The 20,818-nt window shown below is 38.5% G+C and overlaps 1 protein-coding gene across 3 annotated transcripts in view; it reads left to right on the top strand.

Annotated features, from left to right (window-relative positions):
- The window catches only part of Depdc1b (DEP domain containing 1B), a 94,571-nt gene that overhangs the window by 2,802 nt on the left and 70,951 nt on the right, over positions 1–20,818 (top strand). For all 3 annotated transcript variants that reach the window (XM_077795787.1, XM_026402556.2, XM_077795777.1), the window contains exon 2: positions 3,676–3,941. In XM_077795787.1, the coding sequence (XP_077651913.1) occupies positions 3,676–3,941 (266 nt within the window). The remainder of the gene's footprint in view (positions 1–3,675; positions 3,942–20,818) is intronic.

Here is a 20,818-nt window from a genome sequence, read left to right as displayed (position 1 = left end):
TTGTATATCCTGCTAGGGTTTTTGCTTTGACCCTAGAGATTCTTTCTGACTATAGCATAGATTGAACCCCAAAATTTGTTTTGGGAGATTATCCTGAAATTGTACATATTTTCCATATATTTAAGAAACACTCTATCATTTGCAAAGGAATTTCATAGCCATAATCTCATTTAACCTGACAACAAACTAGCAAGGTAGGTGAGTAGATAGATAAATTAGTTGATGGACTCTTTATGGGCAGGGATTTTCTTCTATTTGTATACATTCCTTTCTTTATCTACTTGGCTCTTTGGGATTTAACTCAATCACAGGATAAGAAGTACCTGTATGAATTGGTTGTCCTCATTAGCTGTGTAGTTTGGAGTAAATTCTTCACATTCTGAAAGATGGTTATTTTGAAGATTATGAAAGTAGAAGATAATGGGGAGAAAAGTTTGAAACCTATTTCTAGTTTACAGGGACAAATAGGAAAGTTATTTACTCACACTTATGTTTTAGAAGCAAAGACTAGGCAAGAGTTTAATGATGGGTGGAATAATTCTGAGGGATGCCAAGAACATTGCTGGTGGTGCCATTGGAGTCTTCTGGCATAGGGCTGTGGAAGGGCTATGGCTATTTTTATATAGAGCGCACTTGGGCACTTGGACACCTCCAATGTCCACTCTGCCAGCTGACTAGTGGGATGCTGACTGAGTTTTTGAGTTTATATTTATTATGGATATTGGTCTATGGTTTTCTTTTTTTTGTTGTGTCCTTGAGTTTAGAAGGGTTCCTTCCCTTCCAACTCTAGGGAATATGTTTGAGGAGCATTGGTGTTAGTTCTTTAAAAGTTTGGTAAAATTTGGCAGTGAAACCATTCTGAACTTATTTATTGCTGGGAGACATTTTATTACTAATTCAGTCTCGTTACCTTTTTCTTTTTAATTTATTGAGGCTTTAAAACATATATTCAGTTTTTTTGGGGGGGTGGGTGGGTGGGTACTGAGGATTGAACACAGTAGAACTTTTCTGCTGAGCTACATTCCCAGTCCTTTTTATATTTTATTTTGAGAAAGGGTATTGCTAAGTTGTGAAACTTACTAAATTGCTAAGACTGGGCTCAAACATGCAATTCTCCTCCTGAGTTTCTGGGATTAAAAGTAAGGGCAACTATGACTATTGGTTCAATTTTGATAGGTCATATGTGTCCAGAAATTTATCTATTTCTTCTATTTTTTCCAATTTATTAACATATAGTTTTTCAAAATAATCTCTAAAGGTCCTTTTAATTTCTCTGGTATCAGTTGTAATGTTTCCTTTTTCACCTCTAATTTTATTTATTTGGGACTTCCTTTTTTTTCCCTGATTTATCTAAGCCAAACATTTGTTAATTTTGTCTTTTCAAAGAACCAACTCTTTGTTTCTTTGATCCTTTGTATTTCTTTTAATCTCTATTGTAAATTTATATGCACCAAGTCAGAGCATTCGATTTTATGAAACAGCCACTACTGGACCTAAAGAGAGAAATAGACCTCAGTACAATAATCATGTGGGACTCTAATACCTCACTTACTCTCACCAACAGATAAACCAAGACCAAAAACTCAACCAAAAAAAAATCAAAATTGCTATACTAGATATCAAATAAACTTAACAGGCATTTATACAATATCCCAACTTCATGAAGCTTCATGAAGAAGGGTGAGGCCAGAACACAGCTTCCCTCTCTATGGCACTCACATCCAGTCTTCACTGCAATGCATGATCTGACAGGGTTCAGGTATGGCCAATTTAAAGGACCTGCATATGTGTGGTATCTGCTGCTGTTGTGGGGATGTCTGTGCAGGAGTGGGACCTCAGATTCCTCCTAGCTCTGTCTGCTTGGGGACAGACAGGTTGACAGCTGGGCACTTATTCCCCCCCCCCTCTTCTTTAAGTAGAGGTGTTTACCAGGGTTCAAATGGGACTGGGTTATGGCTGGAGCTGGGTGTAGTTCCTCTCAACTGAGCTTTGGGTGTAGTTTCTCTCAATGAGCTTTGAGTAGCTCATTGGTAGAGTACCTGCCCATTGTAAAAAGGTCCTGTGCCTGATCTCTCGCACTGGGAAGAAAAACAACACAAAACAAAACCATTAAAAAAAAAAAAAAATGGAGGGGAGCACAAAAAAAAAATAAAAAAAGAGAAAAAAAATCAAATAAACAAAAGAAAAAACAACAGAAAAATATTCCGCCTAGCCAATGTGCTTGGAAGAGTAAGCAAGGGTAGATGATGTGGCCTATGCCTTACAAAACTTCCCTCTGGGACCTTTTAGGCTGTGAATCCCAGGGGCAATGTGTTGCCCAGGGCTCTATTCTTTCAGTTGTAGTACCTGCCAGGTATTGAGTAAGGAGTTCAGTCTTGGCTGAACCTAGTTAAAATCCCTCTCAGCTGAGTTGATTGCCTGCAAGCTTGTGCAGAAGGCAGGCAGTGCCAGGTATAGGCTCTCTCTGAAGCTTCAGGTGGAGGTGGGGGACAGGCAGAGCAAAATCAAGTGTTGCCTTGATGACTCAGAGGGGAGGGGAGCAATGGAATCCCATAGTTCAGTGCTGGGGGTGGGTGGCAGGAACCATGTGATCTGCTGCTGCTCTTGATCCTGGTATCCTTGGTCCTTGCAATTGTTTAGAACCACAGTGACTGTCCTGTCCCTGGTCTCAGAGGATAGATTCCCCATTCCTCAAATTCTACCATTCCCCCCACCCCATCATACAACTCCAAGTAGATTTATTTTAATTGCTCTCCTGAACCAAGACCCTCTCATGAGGCATCTCCCTGCTAAAGTAGTATAATGGGATGACTGCAGGGTCCCAGAGATGGGAATATGTAGGCCTGTCTGACCTTCAGAACATTACAAACTCAGACAATAGGCCCTTTCTCAAGATGGTTCCTGGCTACAGCTCCTTGGGAGTTCACTGTGGGGTGCAGTGAACTTCTCTAAAGCTAGCCTGCTGTGAAGACCTGTTTATGCTCTATGTTTACAAGGTGCTGGCTTCTGTGCCAATAGCACTTGCTAGGACTCTTTCACTTTTACTGTGTCAGAGGGGAGACTTCCCCTCTCCTGGCCATGGTGCTGGGCCGCAGGCATTGGAGCACTCTTCTTGCTATTGCTTTTGTTCCGGATCTCCAGACCTCACCAGGTCTCCATCTTTCTGCAATTGAATTGCAGTTCTCTTTCATGGCCACTCACTTCAACACACCACCACACACTTTGGTTCTATCCAGAGGGAGAACAGATGAGTGTGCTGGGTGCCTCATTGGTCATTCCTTCCTCAATATATATTTTTTTGGTGGGGTGAATGGATGGTGAATTACCCTTGAAAAGTTGCTTTTTTTTTTTTTTTATGGTTCTGGGGATTGAACCCAGGGCTTTGTGCATGCTAGGCAAGAGCTTTACCATTGTGTGGTATCCTCAGCCCTTAACCATTTTTAAGTGTATACTTCAGTAACATTAAGTACATTCACACTGTTTTGCAGCTTTTACCACCATCCATTCTAGAACATTCTTCATAGAAGGCTGTAAATAAAAATCTTTCAAGTTGCCATCTGTTATCTAAACAGTTTTTTAAATGAAAAATCACATCAATTGATTTAAGTATTTAGAATATAATAACTTAAAAAAAATCAGTTAATGACTAAATGTCTTTCTCTTCTTTTACCCTAGTGGAATGAAACAGTGGAGCTTTTTCGTGCCAGGATGCCATTACGGAAACATCGTTGTCGTTTTAAGAGTTATGAACATTGCTTCACAGCCACAGAAGCTGTGGATTGGCTGCATGAGTTGCTTAGGTGCAGTCAAAACTTTGGTCCTGAAGTGACTCGCAAACAAACAGTCCAGCTGCTAAAAAAGTTCCTGAAGAATCACGTTATTGAAGACATTAAGGGAAAATGGGGTCAGGAAGATTTTGAAGACAATCGTCACTTATACAGGTAATAGCGACATATAAACCCTGAAGGAAGAATACAGAGTGGATCTGGTTCAGTCTGTTGAAACTTCTTGACTGGAGAGAATTTATCTTGTTCATTAAAGCAATTATATGTGGTGTAACAAGTGGATTAAATGTATCCCTGCAATAAAACTTATTTCATTTTTTCTTGGCCCCTGTGGGCACCCTGGAACAATCTTTTGTCATAATGAGTTTTCAGTAAGCAAAATTTTTTCTTGCTTTCTGTTCACCCAGTTGCAATAATTTAGTACTTCTAGAGAATTTGAAAGGGTGAAAATAGCTCTGGGTTCAATGAAGCTTTGCTGAGCCTTGGGGATTCCTGTATTCTAGTTGGCAGAATGTTTCTGATCCTTACACATCTCAGCCATATGAAGAATTATGCTAGAATTCTTAAATTAAATCTGGCCATGCAAAACTGCTATTATCCAAACATTTTTTGTTCACATTTTAGTGCTATTTTATTTACCACCAGGTAATCCAAGAGAAAATGTAGGTCTCTTTCCTTGTACTTCTTTCTTTTATTTTCTTTTTTAAAAAATTTTTATTTATTTTAAAATTTTGATTTATTATTTATGACAACAGAATGCATTACAATTCATATTACATATACAACACAATTTTTCACATCTCTGGTTGTACACAAAGTAGGGTCACTTCCTTCATGTCTTCTTACAAATACTTAGGTTAATGAAGACGATCACATTCCACCATCTTTCCTACCCCTATGTCCCCTCCCTTCCCCTCCCTCTCCTTTTCCCCTTTGTCCTATCTAGAGTTCATTTAATCCTCCTCCCCACCCACCCCCAGCATATTATGGAGCAGCATTCTTAAATCGGAGAAATCATTTGGCATTTGGTTTTGGGATTGGCTAATTTCACTTAGCATTATATTTTCCAGCTTTATCCATTTACCTGCAAATGCCATGATTTTATTTTCTTTTAATGCTGAATAATATTCCATTGTGTATATATACCATGTTTTCTTTATCCATTCATCAACTGAAGGGCATCTAGATTGGTTTAGCTATTGTGAATTGTGCTGCTATAAACATTTATGTGGCTGTGTCCCTGTAGTATGCTGTTTTTAAGTCCTTTGAGTATAGACCGAGGAGTGGGATAGCTGGGTCAAATGGTGGTTTCATTCCCACCAGCAATGTATGAGTGTGCCTTTTTCCCCACATCCTTGTTTATATTGTTAACAGCTGCCATTCTGACTGGAGTGAGATGAAATCTTAGAGTAGTTTTGATTTGCATTTCTCTAATTGCTAGAGATGTTGAACATTTTTTCATATATTTGTTGATTGATTGTATATCCTCTTCTGAGAAGTATCTGTTTAGTTCCTTGGCCCACTTAATGACTGGGTTATTTGTTTTTTTGGTGTTAAGATTTTTGAGTTCTTTATATACCCTAGAGATTAGTGCTGTATTTGACACATATGTGGTAAGAATTTGTTCCCAATTAGTAGGCTCTCTATTCACCTCACAGATTGTTTCTTTTGCTGAGAGAAGCTTTTCAGTTTGAATCCATCCCATTTATTGATTCTTAATATTAATTCTTGTGCCAAAGGAGTATTACTAAGGAAGTTGGGGCCTAATCCCACATGATGGAGATTTGGGCCTACTTTTTCTTCTAATGGACACAGTGTCTCTGGTTTAATTCCTAGGTCATTGATCCACTTTGAGTTTTGTGCATTGTGGGAGAAAGGAGTGTAATTTCATTTTGTTGCATATGGATTTCTAATTTTCCCAGCATCATTTGTTGAAGAGGCTATCTTTTCTCCAATGTATGTTTTTGGTGTGTTTGTCAAATATAAGATAACTGTAATTTTGTGGGTTTGTATCTGTGTCCTCTATTCTGTACCATTGTTCTACAAGTCTATTTTGCTGCCAATACCATGATGGTTTTGTTACTATTGCTCTGTAGTATAGTTTAAGGTCTGGTATAGTGATGCCACCTGCTTCACTCTTCTTGCTAAGGATTGCTGTAGCTATTCTGGGTCTCTTATTTTTTCAGATGAATTTCATGATTGCCTTTTATATTTCTGTGTGGAGTTTCATTGGGATTTTGATCAGAATTGCATTAAATCTGTATAGTGCTTTTGGTAGTATGGTCATTTTGACAATATTAATTCTGCCTATCTAAGAACAAGGTAGATATTTCCATCTTCTAAGATCTTCTTTAATTTCTTTCTTTAGTGTTCTGTAGTTTTCATTGTAGAGGTCTTTCACCTCTTTCGTTGATTCCTGAGTATTTTATTTTTTTGAGGCTATTGTAAATGGAGTTTTCCTCATTTTCCTTTCAGAGGATTTGTCACTGATATACAGAAATGCCTTTGATTTATGGGTATTGATATTGTATCCTGGTACTTTGCTGAATTAATTTACTAGTTCTAGAAGTTTTCTGGTGGAATTTTTTTGGGTCTTCTAGATATAGAATCATATCGTCGGCAAATAGTGCTAATTTGAGTTCTTCTTTACCTATCCATATCCCTTTAATTTCTTTTATCTGTCTAATTGCTCTGGCCGGTGTTTCAAGAACTCGGTTAAATAGAAGTAGTGAAAGAGGGCATCCCTGTTTTGTTCCAGCTTTTAGAGGGAATGCTTTCAATTTTTCGCCAATTAGAATGATGTTGGCTTGGGGCTTAGCATAGATAGCTTTTACAATGTTGAGATATGTTCCTATTATCCCTAGTTTTTCTAGTGTTTTGAACATGAAGTGGTGCTGTATTTTGTCAAATGCTTTTTCTGCATCTATTAAGATGATCATATAGTTCTTTAAGTCTATTGATGTGATGAATTACATTTATTGATTTCCGTATATTGAACCAACCTTGCATCCCTGGAATGAACCCCACTTAATTGTGGTATACTATCTTTTTGATATGTTTTTGTATTCGATTTGCCATAATTTTATTGAGAAGTTTTGCATCTATGTTCATTAGAGATATTGGTCCAATTTTTTATTTATTTTTTTATTTTGATGTGTCTTTGCCTGGTTTAGGAATCAGGATGATATTGGCCTCATAGAATGAGTTTATAAGTGCTCCCTATTTTTCTATTTCCTGAAATAATTTGAAGAGTATTGGTATTAGTTCTTCTTTAAAGGTCTTGTAGAACTCGCCTGTGCATCCATCTGGTCCTGGGCTTTTCTTGGTTGGTAGATTTCTGATGGCATCTTCTATTTCGTCGCTTGAAATAGATCTGTTTAAATTGTGTATATCGGGCTGGAGATGTGGCTCAGCGGTAGCGCGCTCGCCTGGCATGCGTGCGGCCCGGGTTCGATCCTCAGCACCACATACCAACAAAGATGTTGTGTCTGCCGAGAACTAAAAAATAAATATTAAAAAAAAAATTCTCTCTCATTCTCTCTCTCTCTCTCTCCTTTCTCACTCTCTCTTTAAAAAAAAAAAAAAAAAAAAAAAAAAAACAATAAATTGTGTATATCATCCTGATTCATTGTGGGCAAATCATATGACTCTAGAAATTTTTCAATGCCTTTGATATTTTCTATTTTATTGGAGTACAAGTTTTCAAAATAATTTCTAGTTCTCTTCTGTATTTCCATAATGTCTGCTGTGATATTTCCTTTTTCATCATGTATGTTAGTAATTTGAGATTTCTTTTTCCTTGTCTTTGTTAGCATGGCTAAGGGTCTGTCAATTTTATTTTTTCAAAGAACCAACTTATTGTTCTGTCAGTTTTTTCAATTGCTTCTTTTGTTTCAATTTCATTGATGTCAGCTCTGATTTTAATCATTTTCTGGTTTTTACTGCTTTTGGTATAGATTTGTTCTTCTTTTTCTAGGGCTTTGAGATGTAATGTTAAGTCATTTATTTGTTGAGTTTTTCTTCTTTTAAGGAATGAACTCCATGCATTGAACTTTCCTCTTAGAACTGCTTTCATAGTGTCCCAGAGATTTCAATATGTTGTATCTGTGTTCTCATTTACCTCTAATAAATTTTAATCTCCTCTTTGATGTCTTCTGCAACCCATTGATCATTCAGTAGCATATTATTTAGTCTCCAGATGTTGGAGTAGCTTTTATTTCTTGTTTTATCATTGATTTCTTATTTCATTCCATTATGATCTGATAGAATGCAGGGTAGTATCTCTACTTTTTTATATTTGCTAAGAGTTTGTTTGTGGCATAGTATATGGTCTATTTTAGAGAAGGATCCATGTGCTGCTGAGAAGAAAAGTATTCTCTTGTTGAAGGATGATATCTATGTCAGTTAAGTCTAAGTTATTGATTGTATTATTGAGTTCTATAGTTTCTTTGTTCGGCTTTTGTTTGAAAGATCTATCCAGTGGTGAAAGAGGTTTGTTAAAGTCACCCAAAATTATTGTGTTGTAGTCTATTCGACTCTTGAACTTGAGCAGTGTTTGTTTGATGAATGTAGATGCTCTGTTGCTTGAGGCATATATATTTATAATTGTTATATCTTGTTGGTGTATATTTCCCTTGAGTTGTATGTAGTGTCCTTCTTTATCCCTTTTGATTAACTTTAGCTTGAAATCTACTTTATTTGATATGAAGATGGAGACTCCTGCTTGCTTCCACAGTCCATGAGAGTGATATGTTTTTTCCCAACCCTTCACCTTCAGTCTGTGGATGTCTTTTCCTATTGTTCTTTTTTTTAATCCAATCTGCTAGTCTGTGTCTTTTGATTGATGAGTTTAGGCCATTAACATGCAGGGTTATTATTGAGACATGATTTGATACAATTTGATACAAATTAACATGACTTGGTTTCTCCTTTGATTATCTTTCCTTTAGTGTAATCCCCCCTCTGCTGTTTTTCATCATTGTTTTTCATTTCCTCTTCATGGAATATTTTGCCAAGCATGTTCTGTAGTGCAGGCTTTCTAGTTGTAAATTCTTTTGTTTATCATGGAAGGTTTTTATTTCATCATTAAATCTAAAGCATAATTTTGCTAGATATAAGATTCTTGGTTGGCATCCATTTTCTTTCAGAGCTTGGTATGTGTTGTTCCACGATCTCCTGACTTTGAGGGTCTGGGTTGAAAAATCTGCTGAGATACAAATTGGTCTCCCCCCATATGTGATCTGATTGCTCTCTCTTGCAGCTTTTAAGATTCTATCCTTATTCTGTATGCTAGACATTTTCATTATAATGTGCCTTTGTGTAGATCTGTTGTAATTTTGTACATTTGGTGTCCTGTAAGCCTCCTGTATTTGGTTTTCCAATTTGTTCTTCATGCTTGGAAAATTTTCTGATATTATCTCATTGAAGAGATTGTGCATTCCTTTGGTTTGAATTTCTATGTCTTCCTCTATCCCAGTAACTCTTAGATTTGGTCTTTTGATGCTGTCCCATAATTTTTGGATGTTCTATTCATGGTATCTTAGTGTTTTCACTCTGTGGCCAACCTTATTTTCCAGATTGTATACTTTGTCTTCATTATCCGATGTTCTTTTTTCCAAGTGATCTAGTCTGTTGGTTATGCTTTCTATTGAGTTTTTATTTGGTTTATTGTTTCCTTCATTTCAAGGATTTCTGGGTTTTTTTCAGAGTTTCTACCTCTTTCTTGAAGTAATCTTTTGCTACCTGTATTTGCTCTCTTATCTTCTTGTTGGAATGATCAATTTTTGCCTGTAATTTGCTCATTTATGTCATTCTTTAACTCACAGTTCATTTTAATTATGAACCTTCCGAACACCTTCTCTGACATTTCTTCAACTTCACTATCCATGGGTTCTATTATTATAGTTTTCTGGTTTGTTTGGGGTACTTTCCTACCCCCCTTTTTAAAAAAATATTTAGGGGTTGTAGAGGGACACAATACCTTCATCTTATTTATTTATTTTTATATAGTGCTGAGGATCAAACCCAGTGCCTCTCATGTGCTAGGCTCTACCACTGAGCCACAACCCCAGCCCCCTCCACCCGCCCCGCTTTAATATTTATTTTCTTTAGTTGTAGTTGAACACAGTATCTTTATTCTATTTATTTATTCATATGTGGTGCTGAGGATCAAACCCAGGGCCTTGTATGTGCTAGCAAGCACTCTACCTCTGAGCCACAACCCCAGCCCGCTCCTCCCTTGTTTTTTTTTGTGTTGTCTATGTGTCTTCCTTTCTTGCAGTATGGATCTGAGATATTACAGTTTCTACCCTATATTTTGTAGAACCTGTGCAGATTGTCTGTACCTCACCTTGATGTTGGGCTTCCAGTCCCTGCTGGTGTCCCTCATTGTATGCTACTGTAACTAAAGGTAATGGCAGTTATAGCCAAGGTAGCTTGAGATAATAGTGGAGGTGACCCTCTGCAATGTCTTACAGAGATGGGGTTGAAAGAGTGGGCCTTATACTGTCTTTGGGATGCCTACTCTGAGATGTAGTTGCTTCTAGGCCCTGTCTGTTGTTGGGGAAGGCTGTGGTGATGTCTACAGTGTCCCAAGATGGAAGTGAGTTAGGTTTGGGCTCCCAGGTTTGGGAGTGGTGGCGAATTTGGACCTACCCTGGGCCTGGGTCCCTTGTATGTCGGTGTAGGTGGATCTGGATCTGGCCCAGGCCTAAGCTCTTGTGGTGGTCTGTTGGCCTGAACAGGCAGAGCTGTGCCTGAGCTCCGGCGATGATGGGATGGACCAGGGCCTAGTGTGAGCCTGGGTCCCACTCAGGTTGGTGTGGGAGGATCTGGGCTGGGCCTGGGCTCCTGCAGTGGTCTGCTGGTTTGAAGAGGCGGTCCTGTGCTGGAGCTGGAGCTCTGGTGGGTGTCTGCTGGTGGTGGGACCGGGGCCTCCTTATACTTCTTTCTGACTAACACACTAGACTGTTATATTATTGAAAGGGTAGACTTCCATTATGAGAGAAGACTAATGGGGAATGAAGTCACACAAGACCAGAAGAGAACTGTTGAATTATCTGCAGAGAAGCTTGCCAAAGGACTAAGAACTTTAGAGGAAATGAAAGGATGAAATGGAGGGGGCAGACTCTTATTTGCTTTCTTTTATTCCAACAGAGAAAAGGGATGTCATTACAACACATGTAATGAGCATGTTTCACTGGGCCATGTAGCTTTCAGCTGAAAAAAACTTGGCTTTTTTTTTTTTTTTTTTTTTTAAATACCTGAACCATTTCTTTTTCTCCCTCTTGGGTTAGCCTCTGAACAAGGCAGAGAAGGATGAGGGTGGGCCAAGAACAGACATTGCTATACATTTTGAGTCAAACTTTATTTTAAAGTTTCATCACGTACCAGGGTTGTCCTTTGGGTATTTATTTGTCTTTCCATTTGGTGGCTATTTCATTTCTGGTTTTGCTGATCCAACTTTTAATTAGAATTCTGAATGATAATAGCTTATTCTGGAATCTTAGTGCTTATTAGCATCAGGCAGTGGAAATTCTTGCCCTGGTTCCATATGGTATACTTCATTGGGGATTCTTAAGTAATTATTCTCTTGAGAAACTCTTAATTGCTTATACCCCATCAAGATTTAGCTAGAACACTTCTAAAAGATTCTCTGGATAAGTGACTCCCAATTTGTCCCATTGTGACCTTAAATTGGATATCTCCTATTGAGACTTGTGAATCCTCAGGAGAGAGTAAAGTAGGAATATTAGGAACTGACCACCAACACTGACTGCCAGAATGTTTCATTTTAGTATGGACACTTAATCAGGTACCTCCTTTTAAATAAATAGAGTACCCCAAACAGATTACTTTCCTTCATTAAATACAGTCCTCTCTATGTATCCCTGGGGCATTGGTTCCAGGCCTCTCTGCAGATCCCTAAAAATCTATGGATACAAATGTAATTCTCTTGCCTCAGCCTCCTGAGTTGCTGGGATTAAAGGTTTGCACTACAGTGCCTGGCTTCTTACATATTTTGATGCATGGTTTATTGAATCTGAGGATGCAGAACCAATGGATGCTCAGAGCCAACTGTAATGAATTTTCCCCCAGTTTCTCTAATAGAATACTTGTGAGTCATAAAAGGATCAGTATTTTCTTTCATTATTTGCCACCTGAAGTTCATTGTGGCTTTTTATTTTCCCAAGTGAACATTCTATAACTTAGCTACTACTTTTCCCAGTTTTTTAGGTTAATCTAGAATGAAGTCTATTTAGATGTGGAAATCATTTATGAAGGTGCCTGCCTTGAATAGATAGTGAGCCAACGAGTGTGCAGTCAGCTGTCGCACGCATGCAGGCTCCCTGACTGGGGCACAGGACCATTTCAGTTGTGTACCAGTGTTCCAGGAAGAGCTGTGTTGTATTGCCTTACCTTCTGTGTGTCTGTCTACTTTCCATAGGTGAAGAGTATTGGTGCCAATTTATCATGAAAGCAGAGCAGGAGATTATAAGCTAGAGGCCCGTTAGATTTGATGATAGATGGAGAGTCAATGAGGTGGCCAAATTCAGGAACATACTTCTAAAGGTCAAGTTCTGTGGAAGAGGAGCCCAGTATTGGGAATGCTGGGCAGGACAGTGGAGAGGAATTCTTGCTGGGAAGAAAGAAACTAGCATTCCAGAGGATCTCTGTTCTAGACTTGTTGCATAATTTGTCAGTTACCTCAACACCTATATGTAGGTGATAACTTCCTAATTTTAAAGGAAATTAATAAGGTCAAAGTTATTAACTTGACTAAAGTCATCTAGTTGATAGTGGAAGAGTCACAATTTACATTGGAGTTAATCTGTGAAGTCTGTGTTTTTGTCTTATTCAGGCTATCTCCACTTCCACAAGTTGAGGTTGGCTCAATTAATTAATTAGTTCATGATGAGTCAACACAAAGGATAACAAATGAGATAGTTGGCATAGCCAGCATGTGTTTATATTCAGAGTTTCTGTAATACATTGAGTACTGTGTAATACATATTAAATGTTGAGCTGTCTTCTTCAAGAAGTTCTTATTAAATAAAGAAGGTAAGGGAAATATAATCAACCCAAATACATATATGAATAAAGCAAGGGCAAGGAGGTATTCTGTGTCTGTGGACTCCGAAAATGCTACATGAAATTTTAATGCTCTGATTGCAACCCCCTGCCCTGCACCCTCCACCCAGTGCTAGGGAACTCCAGAACCTTTTCAGTGCTAGGCAAGTACTCTATCACTAAGCTCTACTCCTAACCCTTGATTATTGTATCTTTAAAGAGAGAAATTACATATATATGTGTTGGATAATTTTATAAAAAACTTGATGAGTAAAACCTTTATTTTGGGCTGAGTCAAAAATTATTTATAGGGTTGGGGATGTGGCTCAAGCGGTAGCGCGCTCGCCTGGCATGCGTGCGACCCGGGTTCGATCCTCAGCACCACATACAAACAAAGATGTTGTGTCTGCCAATAACTAAAAAATAAATATTAAAAAAATTAAAAAAAAAATTATTTATAGACTTAAAATGTGTGTCATCTTTGTCTTGTGAGTGCATTTAAGTTTGTTATTCATGATTTTTTTTTTTTTTTGGTCAAAGAGTTATGTAAAAATAGAAGGGAAGAATGAATTTTGAAAGAAAGGAAAGGAAGCTCCTGCTATCCGACTGTCCATAATAAGAGATGTTGCAGAGAGGTGCCCAGCACTGTTTACTCACTTCTCTCCTCCTACCAACACCAATGACTAGAAAGAGTTCTGGTTTTGTTGCTGGTAAGACTACTTTAGATTTCACTAACAGGAGCTCAGAAGTGAGTGAGACGGCTGTCGTCTGTCTTTACAAAGCTTTAAGACCCTTGACTTCTGATGGAAGAGAACCAGTCATATTATCTTGTACTTTTATAAGACATTTCATAGGTCTGGGGACGTAGCTCAGTGGTTGAGTGCTTGTCCAGTGTTTTGGTCAGTTTATTCTGCTGCTGTGAATAAAGGACCTGATCAGCACAATTATAGAGGAGGAAAAGTTTATTTGAGGGCTCACGTTTTTTTGTTTTTTTTTTGTCTTAGTCTACCGAAGGCTGGCCCCATTCCTTGGAGCTGAACATCATGGCGGTAGGGGGTGGAGGAGGAATGCAGCTCATATCATGGTGACCTAACCAGGAGGCAGAAAGTCCACTCTCCAGATACAAAAGATATACACCAAAGCCACACTTCAATTCCCAACTCTTCCAGCTGTACCCTACCACTTCAGTTAATCTCATCAGGATTAAGTCACTTATTAGGCTGAGGCTGTAACTCAATCATTTCTCCAAACCTTCCTGTATTGTCTCACACGTGAGCTGATGGGGATACCACATTTACACCATAACATCTAGCATGCATGAAGCCCTGTGTTTGATTCCAAACATGTGGGTACTACTTTACGAGGCAGTTTCATCTCCATGGTCTCACTTGATCTTCATGACAATCCTAGAAGGTAGACAGGGTGGGTATTTTATCCTTAGAGAATCACTTTTCCCTTTAAAATGTTTAAATAAAATAGCAGGAATGTTCTGGTAAAAGAAGCTTCACACTTAATCAATGTGTCTGTCTATCTGTGTATGTGAATAAATAATTGCATGGTGTTATTTAAACATAATTTTATGGGTTCTAGAATTAACAAAAGTGCACTATGATAATTGTTTTGGACTATTTAATGAAAAAGTAAACAGTTGTGGATTTTTTTTTTTTTTTTTGCCCTAGGGATTGAACCCAGGGCCTTATGCATGCAAGGAAAGCACTCTAAAAGCACAACTTTTGCAGGATGGTTTTGGTTGTCAGGACCCTGTGCCAGCCCCTGACTTGCTCTCAGAACTGATCCCAGTCAGTGGTGGATAGCTGTGACTGAGAAGGTGTCCTACTGTTAGACACGAATTTACTGACTTGGTTGTGATGTTTGAGGTCTATTGTGCAGGACCGTTTTTCTTTTATTCTGCTGCCTCTGTATCTGAGTCCTATCCCATCCCCCCTTTTTTTGTTCCTTCTGTTCTTTATGGATTTTATTTTCACTTTCCTATTTCTTTTTCTTTTACTTTAGTTTTCCCTCTTTTTCTCTATTACCTTTTCCTTAGGTGTCCTTTTTTGGTGGACTATTTTTAAAATATTAATTTAAATTTTGAACTAAAGTTTGCTATTGTCAGGTTTTTGGAATAATGTTATAGTCACAGGTCTTAATTTCAAAAGCAGAGGAATCATATTATCTAGTTAAAGAAGTAAGGACTATATAGTATGTTAGTATGTATTGATTATCCCTAATCTGAAAATCTAAAATCCAAAGTGCTTGCTCCCAAATCCCCAATTTTTTTGAGCATCACATTGAAAAATTTTGAGCACTGATATGATGATCAAAAACTTTCATAACTCCAGTGCAGTGGTACATGCCTGTAGTCACAACTATTTGGGAGGCTGAGGAAGGAGGATTGGTTGAGCCCAGATTTTGGAGGCCCAACTGGGCAACATAGAAAGACCCTGTCTCAAAAAAGAAAAGTTTTAGATTAATGGGGCAGATTAGAGAGTCTGAAAATAGACATATACAAATATGACTTTTTTTAAAAAAATATTCTTGTTGCTGAGGATTGAATCAGGGCCTTGCAAGTGTTCTGCCACTGAGCTAAATCCCCATTCCAAGATCAGTTGATGTTTGACAGGTGAAAAGCAATGTAATGGAAAAATCTTACTTTTTTCAGCAAGTTATTTTGGAACAGTTGTATGTTCATTCATCTATATGCAAAAAAATTAATTATGAATCAGAACTTCATAATTCAGAGGGGACCATATATGTAAATGTAAAACTAACACTTATAGAAAAACAGAAGAAAATCTTTATGTCCTGAAGTTAGACAAAGGATTCTTAAGACATAACACCAAAAACACCAATCAGAAAAGAAAAGATAAATTGGGCTTCATCAAAATGAAAAACTTTTGCTGTGAGACACTATTAAGAGGTTGAGAAGACAAACTGCAGCCAGGAAAGAACATTTGCAAACCACACATATGACTGGTACTGAGAACATATAGAGAATGCATAAATTTAGCAGTAGTAAAGCAACCACCCAATTAAAAAATGAGCAAAAGCCAGGTGTGGTGTGCACATGCCTGTAATCCTAGGGGTTAGGGAGGTTGAGGCAGGAGAATCTAGAGTTCAAAGCCAGCTTCAGCAAGGGTGAGGCCCTAAGTTACTCAGAGATCCTGTTTCTAAATAAAATATAAAATAGGGTTGGATATGTGGCTCAGTGGCCAGGGTACCCCTGAGTTCAATCCTGGTACCAAAAAGAAAGAGAGAGAGAGAGAGAGAGAGAGAGAGAGAGAGAGAGAGAGAGAGAGCGCGCGCGCACGCGAGTGCACAAGCAAAAGGCTTGAATAGACACTTGAAAGTATTCAGATAGCAGATAAGCACTCAAAAAGATGTTTAATATAGTAAACCTTTGGGAAGTGCAAATTAAATCCATGATGAGATACCATTACATATACATTTAGAATAGCTAAAATGAAAGTACTACAATGTTGAGTGCAAATCCCATACATTGCTGGGGAGAACTCTAGATTGGGTCACTTTGGAAAACAGTTTGAGAGGTTCTTATTAAAGTTAATAAATACATAGATTATATGACTCAGTACTCCTACTCCTGGATATTTACCTTAGATCAATGAAAACTTACTGTCCACAGGGAAACTTGTAAGTGAATATTTTATGGCAGTTTTATTAATAATTGCCAACAATTGGAAACAACCTAAATGTCCTTCAGTGGTTGAATGGATAATTATTGTACTTCTATAAAATGGAGTACTAGGGGTGGGGAAGGATGTGATGCTGTAAAGTGAGAGCAGGGAGGAGTAGTGGAGCCATTCTGTTTCCTGATTGTGGTGGTGGTTACACAAATGTGTAAATGTGTTAAATTATCATGAGGACTCCCACACCCCCCCAAAAAGGGCAAAAGACCAATTTCTGTAGGATAAGTTAAAGATTTGAGGTCTCTGTACCTATAGTGAAAGAAACCTGAATACAAGTAGTTTGAGGTATGTGACCCCTCAGTCATTTTTCTGTGGCCCTGGGGAAATTCTTTCATCACTGTGCTGTAGGTCTTAGTGGACCACTTACTCCCTCTAGTGGACATCTTTTTTAAGTAGGAAAGTATAAAATGTATGTGTGATTTATATTTTATTTGCTCTTTCTCATTCCATTAAGTCCTGAATTCTTGTTTTTCAACATGTAACATTGTTTTAATACATACAAAGGCACCATAGGCACATTTTACTGAAAAACGTGTTGACACCAAGTCATCTTGGTTCAGTTGATATTATAGTTGGCTCTAAAGTAATACCAAACACACCTTGGCTATATGATCAGTTCTTCAGGAAACAGATTTCAATGTCTGAAATTCTAAGACAAAATACGGGAAGGCAGGGCAGGTAGAGACACAGTGAGTTATTTTCATGTCTTAAGAGAGCAGGAAGGAAAATTTTTCAATCTTGAGTTGGTCAGTTGAATTTGGTGGTGGTTGGGGAGAGGAGGGGACATGGAGTTGTGGTTGGTGGGTTCTGTCTTTTTCTTCAGAAAATGGTAAAAACTGACACCAGTTGATTTTTTGCTAGATATTTCTTTACTTTAACATCTGGTTTGTTTCTAGTTTTAGAAATATTCATTTTATAGAGAGCACAAATAAACTTGCCCAAAACAATTTTGTGTCTATGCTATCCTTTTTTTTTTTTTTTTTTTGAGAGAGAGGGAGAGAGAGAGGGAGGGAGGGAGGGAGGGAGGGAGAGAGAGAGAGAGAGAGAGAGAGAGAATTTTTTTCAATATTTATTTTTCAGTTTTCGGCGGACACAACATTTTTGTTTGTGTGTGGTGCTGAGGATTGAACCCGGGCCGCACGCATGCCAGGCGAGTGTGCTACCGCTTGAGCCACATCCCCAGTCCATATCCTTTTTTTAAAAAAATTAAGTATATTTTTGTTTGTTTTATTTTGCTTTTGGAGTGCTGGAGATTGAATCCAGGGATGCTAAGCAAGACTCTACCACTGGGACACATCCCCAGCCCTTTTTAGTTATATTTTTATTTTAAATGGGCACAGAATAATTGTACTCATCCATTGGGTACAGTGTGACATTTCAACACATCCATAAATGTATCATGATCAGATCAGAATGACTGGCACATTTGTAATCTCAGATATATATCATTTCTTTCTCTTGGGAACATTTAAAATCCTTCCAGCTAGCTATTTTGAAATATTGTTATCACCCATTATTATCTTACTGTGCTATAGAACATCCTATTCAATTATACCTGGACACCCTTTATCTGTCCTTCTCCATCCTGTTGTTAGCTGGACAAGTTCTTACCTTCCTGGGCATCAGTTTGCCCAAATATAAAATGACAGAGATGACAGAGTTGAGCTAGATCTTTCCTTCCTTCCTTCCTTCCTTCCTTCCTTCCTTCCTTCCTTCCTTCCTTCCTTCCTTCCTTCCTTCCCCCCTCCCTCCTTCCCTCCCTCCCTCCCTCCTCCTTCCTTTCAGTGCTGGGGATTGAGCTTGGAGCCTGATGTGATCATTTCTACAATGAGCTATATCCCCAGCTGATGTCCTAGATCTTTAAGACACACATTAGTTCTAAAGTTTTTTTTTTTTTTTTTTTTTTTGGTAACAGAGATTAGACCCAGAGGTGCTTAACCACTGAGCCTTTTTAAAATTACTTTTGTTATTAACCCTCTTTAAAATTATTATTAAAATTTGAGACTGGGTCTTGCTAAGTTACTCAGGGGCTCTCTAAATTGCTGAGGCTGGCTTTGTGATCCTCCTGGCTCAGCTTCCCTAACCACTGGGATTTCATGCATGTCTCATGGGGCTCGGCTTAGTGTTAAATGTTTGTGATGGCAAATATTAAGTACCTTTTGTGTGTTTCTGACCCAAGGCAGTGAAGGAACTACAAAGGAAATACAGAATGATTTGTTCTTTCTCTAACTTTGTAATCTCTACTGAGAGAAGATAAATAGAAGAATCAAGGCAGTATTTAATTAATTACCTAAAAGAATCCTTAACAAACAATAAATTAGATTTGCTGTCCTGGCAACCCATGGATTGACACATCTGTTTTGTTTGGCCAGCATAGTATTTCCAGTCATTAACTTTTTCTATCTCATTCTTAGTTTTAAGTTTTGTATCTTTTGTAAGGGTACTATTTTCTCGTGGTTCAAAATTTACAAAGTACAAAAGAATATATACAATGAAAAGGCTTCTTCCCCTCTCTCTCCCCCAGCCACCCAGTTCCTTTCCCTACAGGTACCCAATATTATTAGTGTCTAACATAGTTTCCTAAAAAATCATGACACTGACTGCCAGGTATGGTGGCATACCTGTAGTCCCAGCTGCTTCAGAGGCCACAGCAGGAAGATCACTTGAACCCATGAGTTTGACATTAGCTTGGGCAACACAACAATACCCTGTCTCAAAACAAAACCCCCCAGAGAATTAGGAGCCTGAAAAGTTCTGGAAGGGGCATATTCCCCACCAATTCCCTATAATATTAGACCGCCTGGCCAGTTCAGGAACTGCGCCTGGTGATCCAGTGTGGATGGAGTGTTTGGGGGAGGAAGAAACGTCAGTCTGGCCTGTAGAGTGGGGTAGGATCTGGATAATAACAAGGGATTGGAAGGGAAAGAATGTTTGAGGTGACAAGGATGTCAAGGCCAAGGCTCTCAGTTAGAAACACATCAGAAATCTTTGCTGGGAGAAGAGGGTGGAGATGGACCTGCTTAGAACAGAAATCTCAAGTCAGGAAGGCATAGGGATAAATTTTGTTCAGTTTCTTAAATTTTGGCTATGGAGTAAATTTTGATTTTAAAAGAAAGCAGCTAAGGCTAGTGTTTTGAGCAGGGATGTAGTCTGTGTCATAGAATAGTAATAGTTCCTCTCGTAAGGTAGAGAGGGACTGGTGAGGTTTCAGCGTGACTGGTGAGGGTGGTGTGGGCGGACAAGAATGCCTGTGCAGAAGGAAGGACCCGCATCTTCTAGCCGGATTGCAGACTAGACTGTAACTGCTCTGTGTGTAGTCTTTGACCTTTGTTTGACTTTTTAAAAACAATTTTTAATGTGGTGTTCATTAACATGGAATTGCTATGTTCGTTTAGAATCGTTATTAATGTTTAGGATTTCTTTACTGAGCCTGACATGTCTCTCTAGTCTTTTTTCAAGCTAACTAATGACCCATAATAACTTTCAGTTCTTCAAACACATCTCTAGTGTTTAGTGGGTGTTCTTGTAAAAACTTTGCTCCTGTTCAGTGTCTCTGGAGCTGCTCTGTACCTACACTTCCTTCAAGGATCAAACATTAGTGCCCAGTTTGCACCTGTGGAATGCTGAGGAAAAACAATATATAGGGATCATTTAACACTTAACATTTTTTTTTCTTGTATGGAATATCAATTCCTTTTCTATTTTGTGGGAATCCCTATGTGTGTGGGCTTTGTGGGGAGGCAGGTCCCCCATGCCCCACAGTGGGTCCCAGGTGACTGAACACTCCCTCTTCCTACCCTTAGCAATGAGGGTGCAAGCACATGCCCTGCCCTTGGCTATGTGTATGCTCCTATCTAGGACTTGGATTCTTGAATGAGGTACAACAGAGAAGGCACAGTTTAGAATTTTTTTGTGGCAGAAGTGATACCTGCAGAGGCAAAGACAGAAATGGACAGAGGCAGAGGTCTCCAAAGTCCATGGTGCCAACACTGGCTTTAGGAGGGACCAGAACTCACTTGTGGCTTCTGCTTGGTGGCCTCCTCATCCCCCATTTTCTCAGCTGTTTTTTTCTTCTCTCATCTAGGGTTCTCCAGCTCTCCTATTGATTTCAGGCCTACTTGATGTCTTCAAATTCCTTCCTCGTTAAATTAGCCAGTACTGGTTTCTGTTGCTTACAACTGCAACTAAGAATTCAGATTGATATAAGTGATGCCTGTAGAATGAGCAAAACTGGGGCAACTTTTTGGGTCTAGGAAG

This window comes from Urocitellus parryii, chromosome 1 (genome assembly GCF_045843805.1).
Source record: "Urocitellus parryii isolate mUroPar1 chromosome 1, mUroPar1.hap1, whole genome shotgun sequence".
NCBI lineage: Eukaryota > Metazoa > Chordata > Mammalia > Rodentia > Sciuridae > Urocitellus > Urocitellus parryii.
Note: the sequence above shows the minus strand (reverse complement) of the source record. Positions and strands in the feature narration are given on the sequence as shown.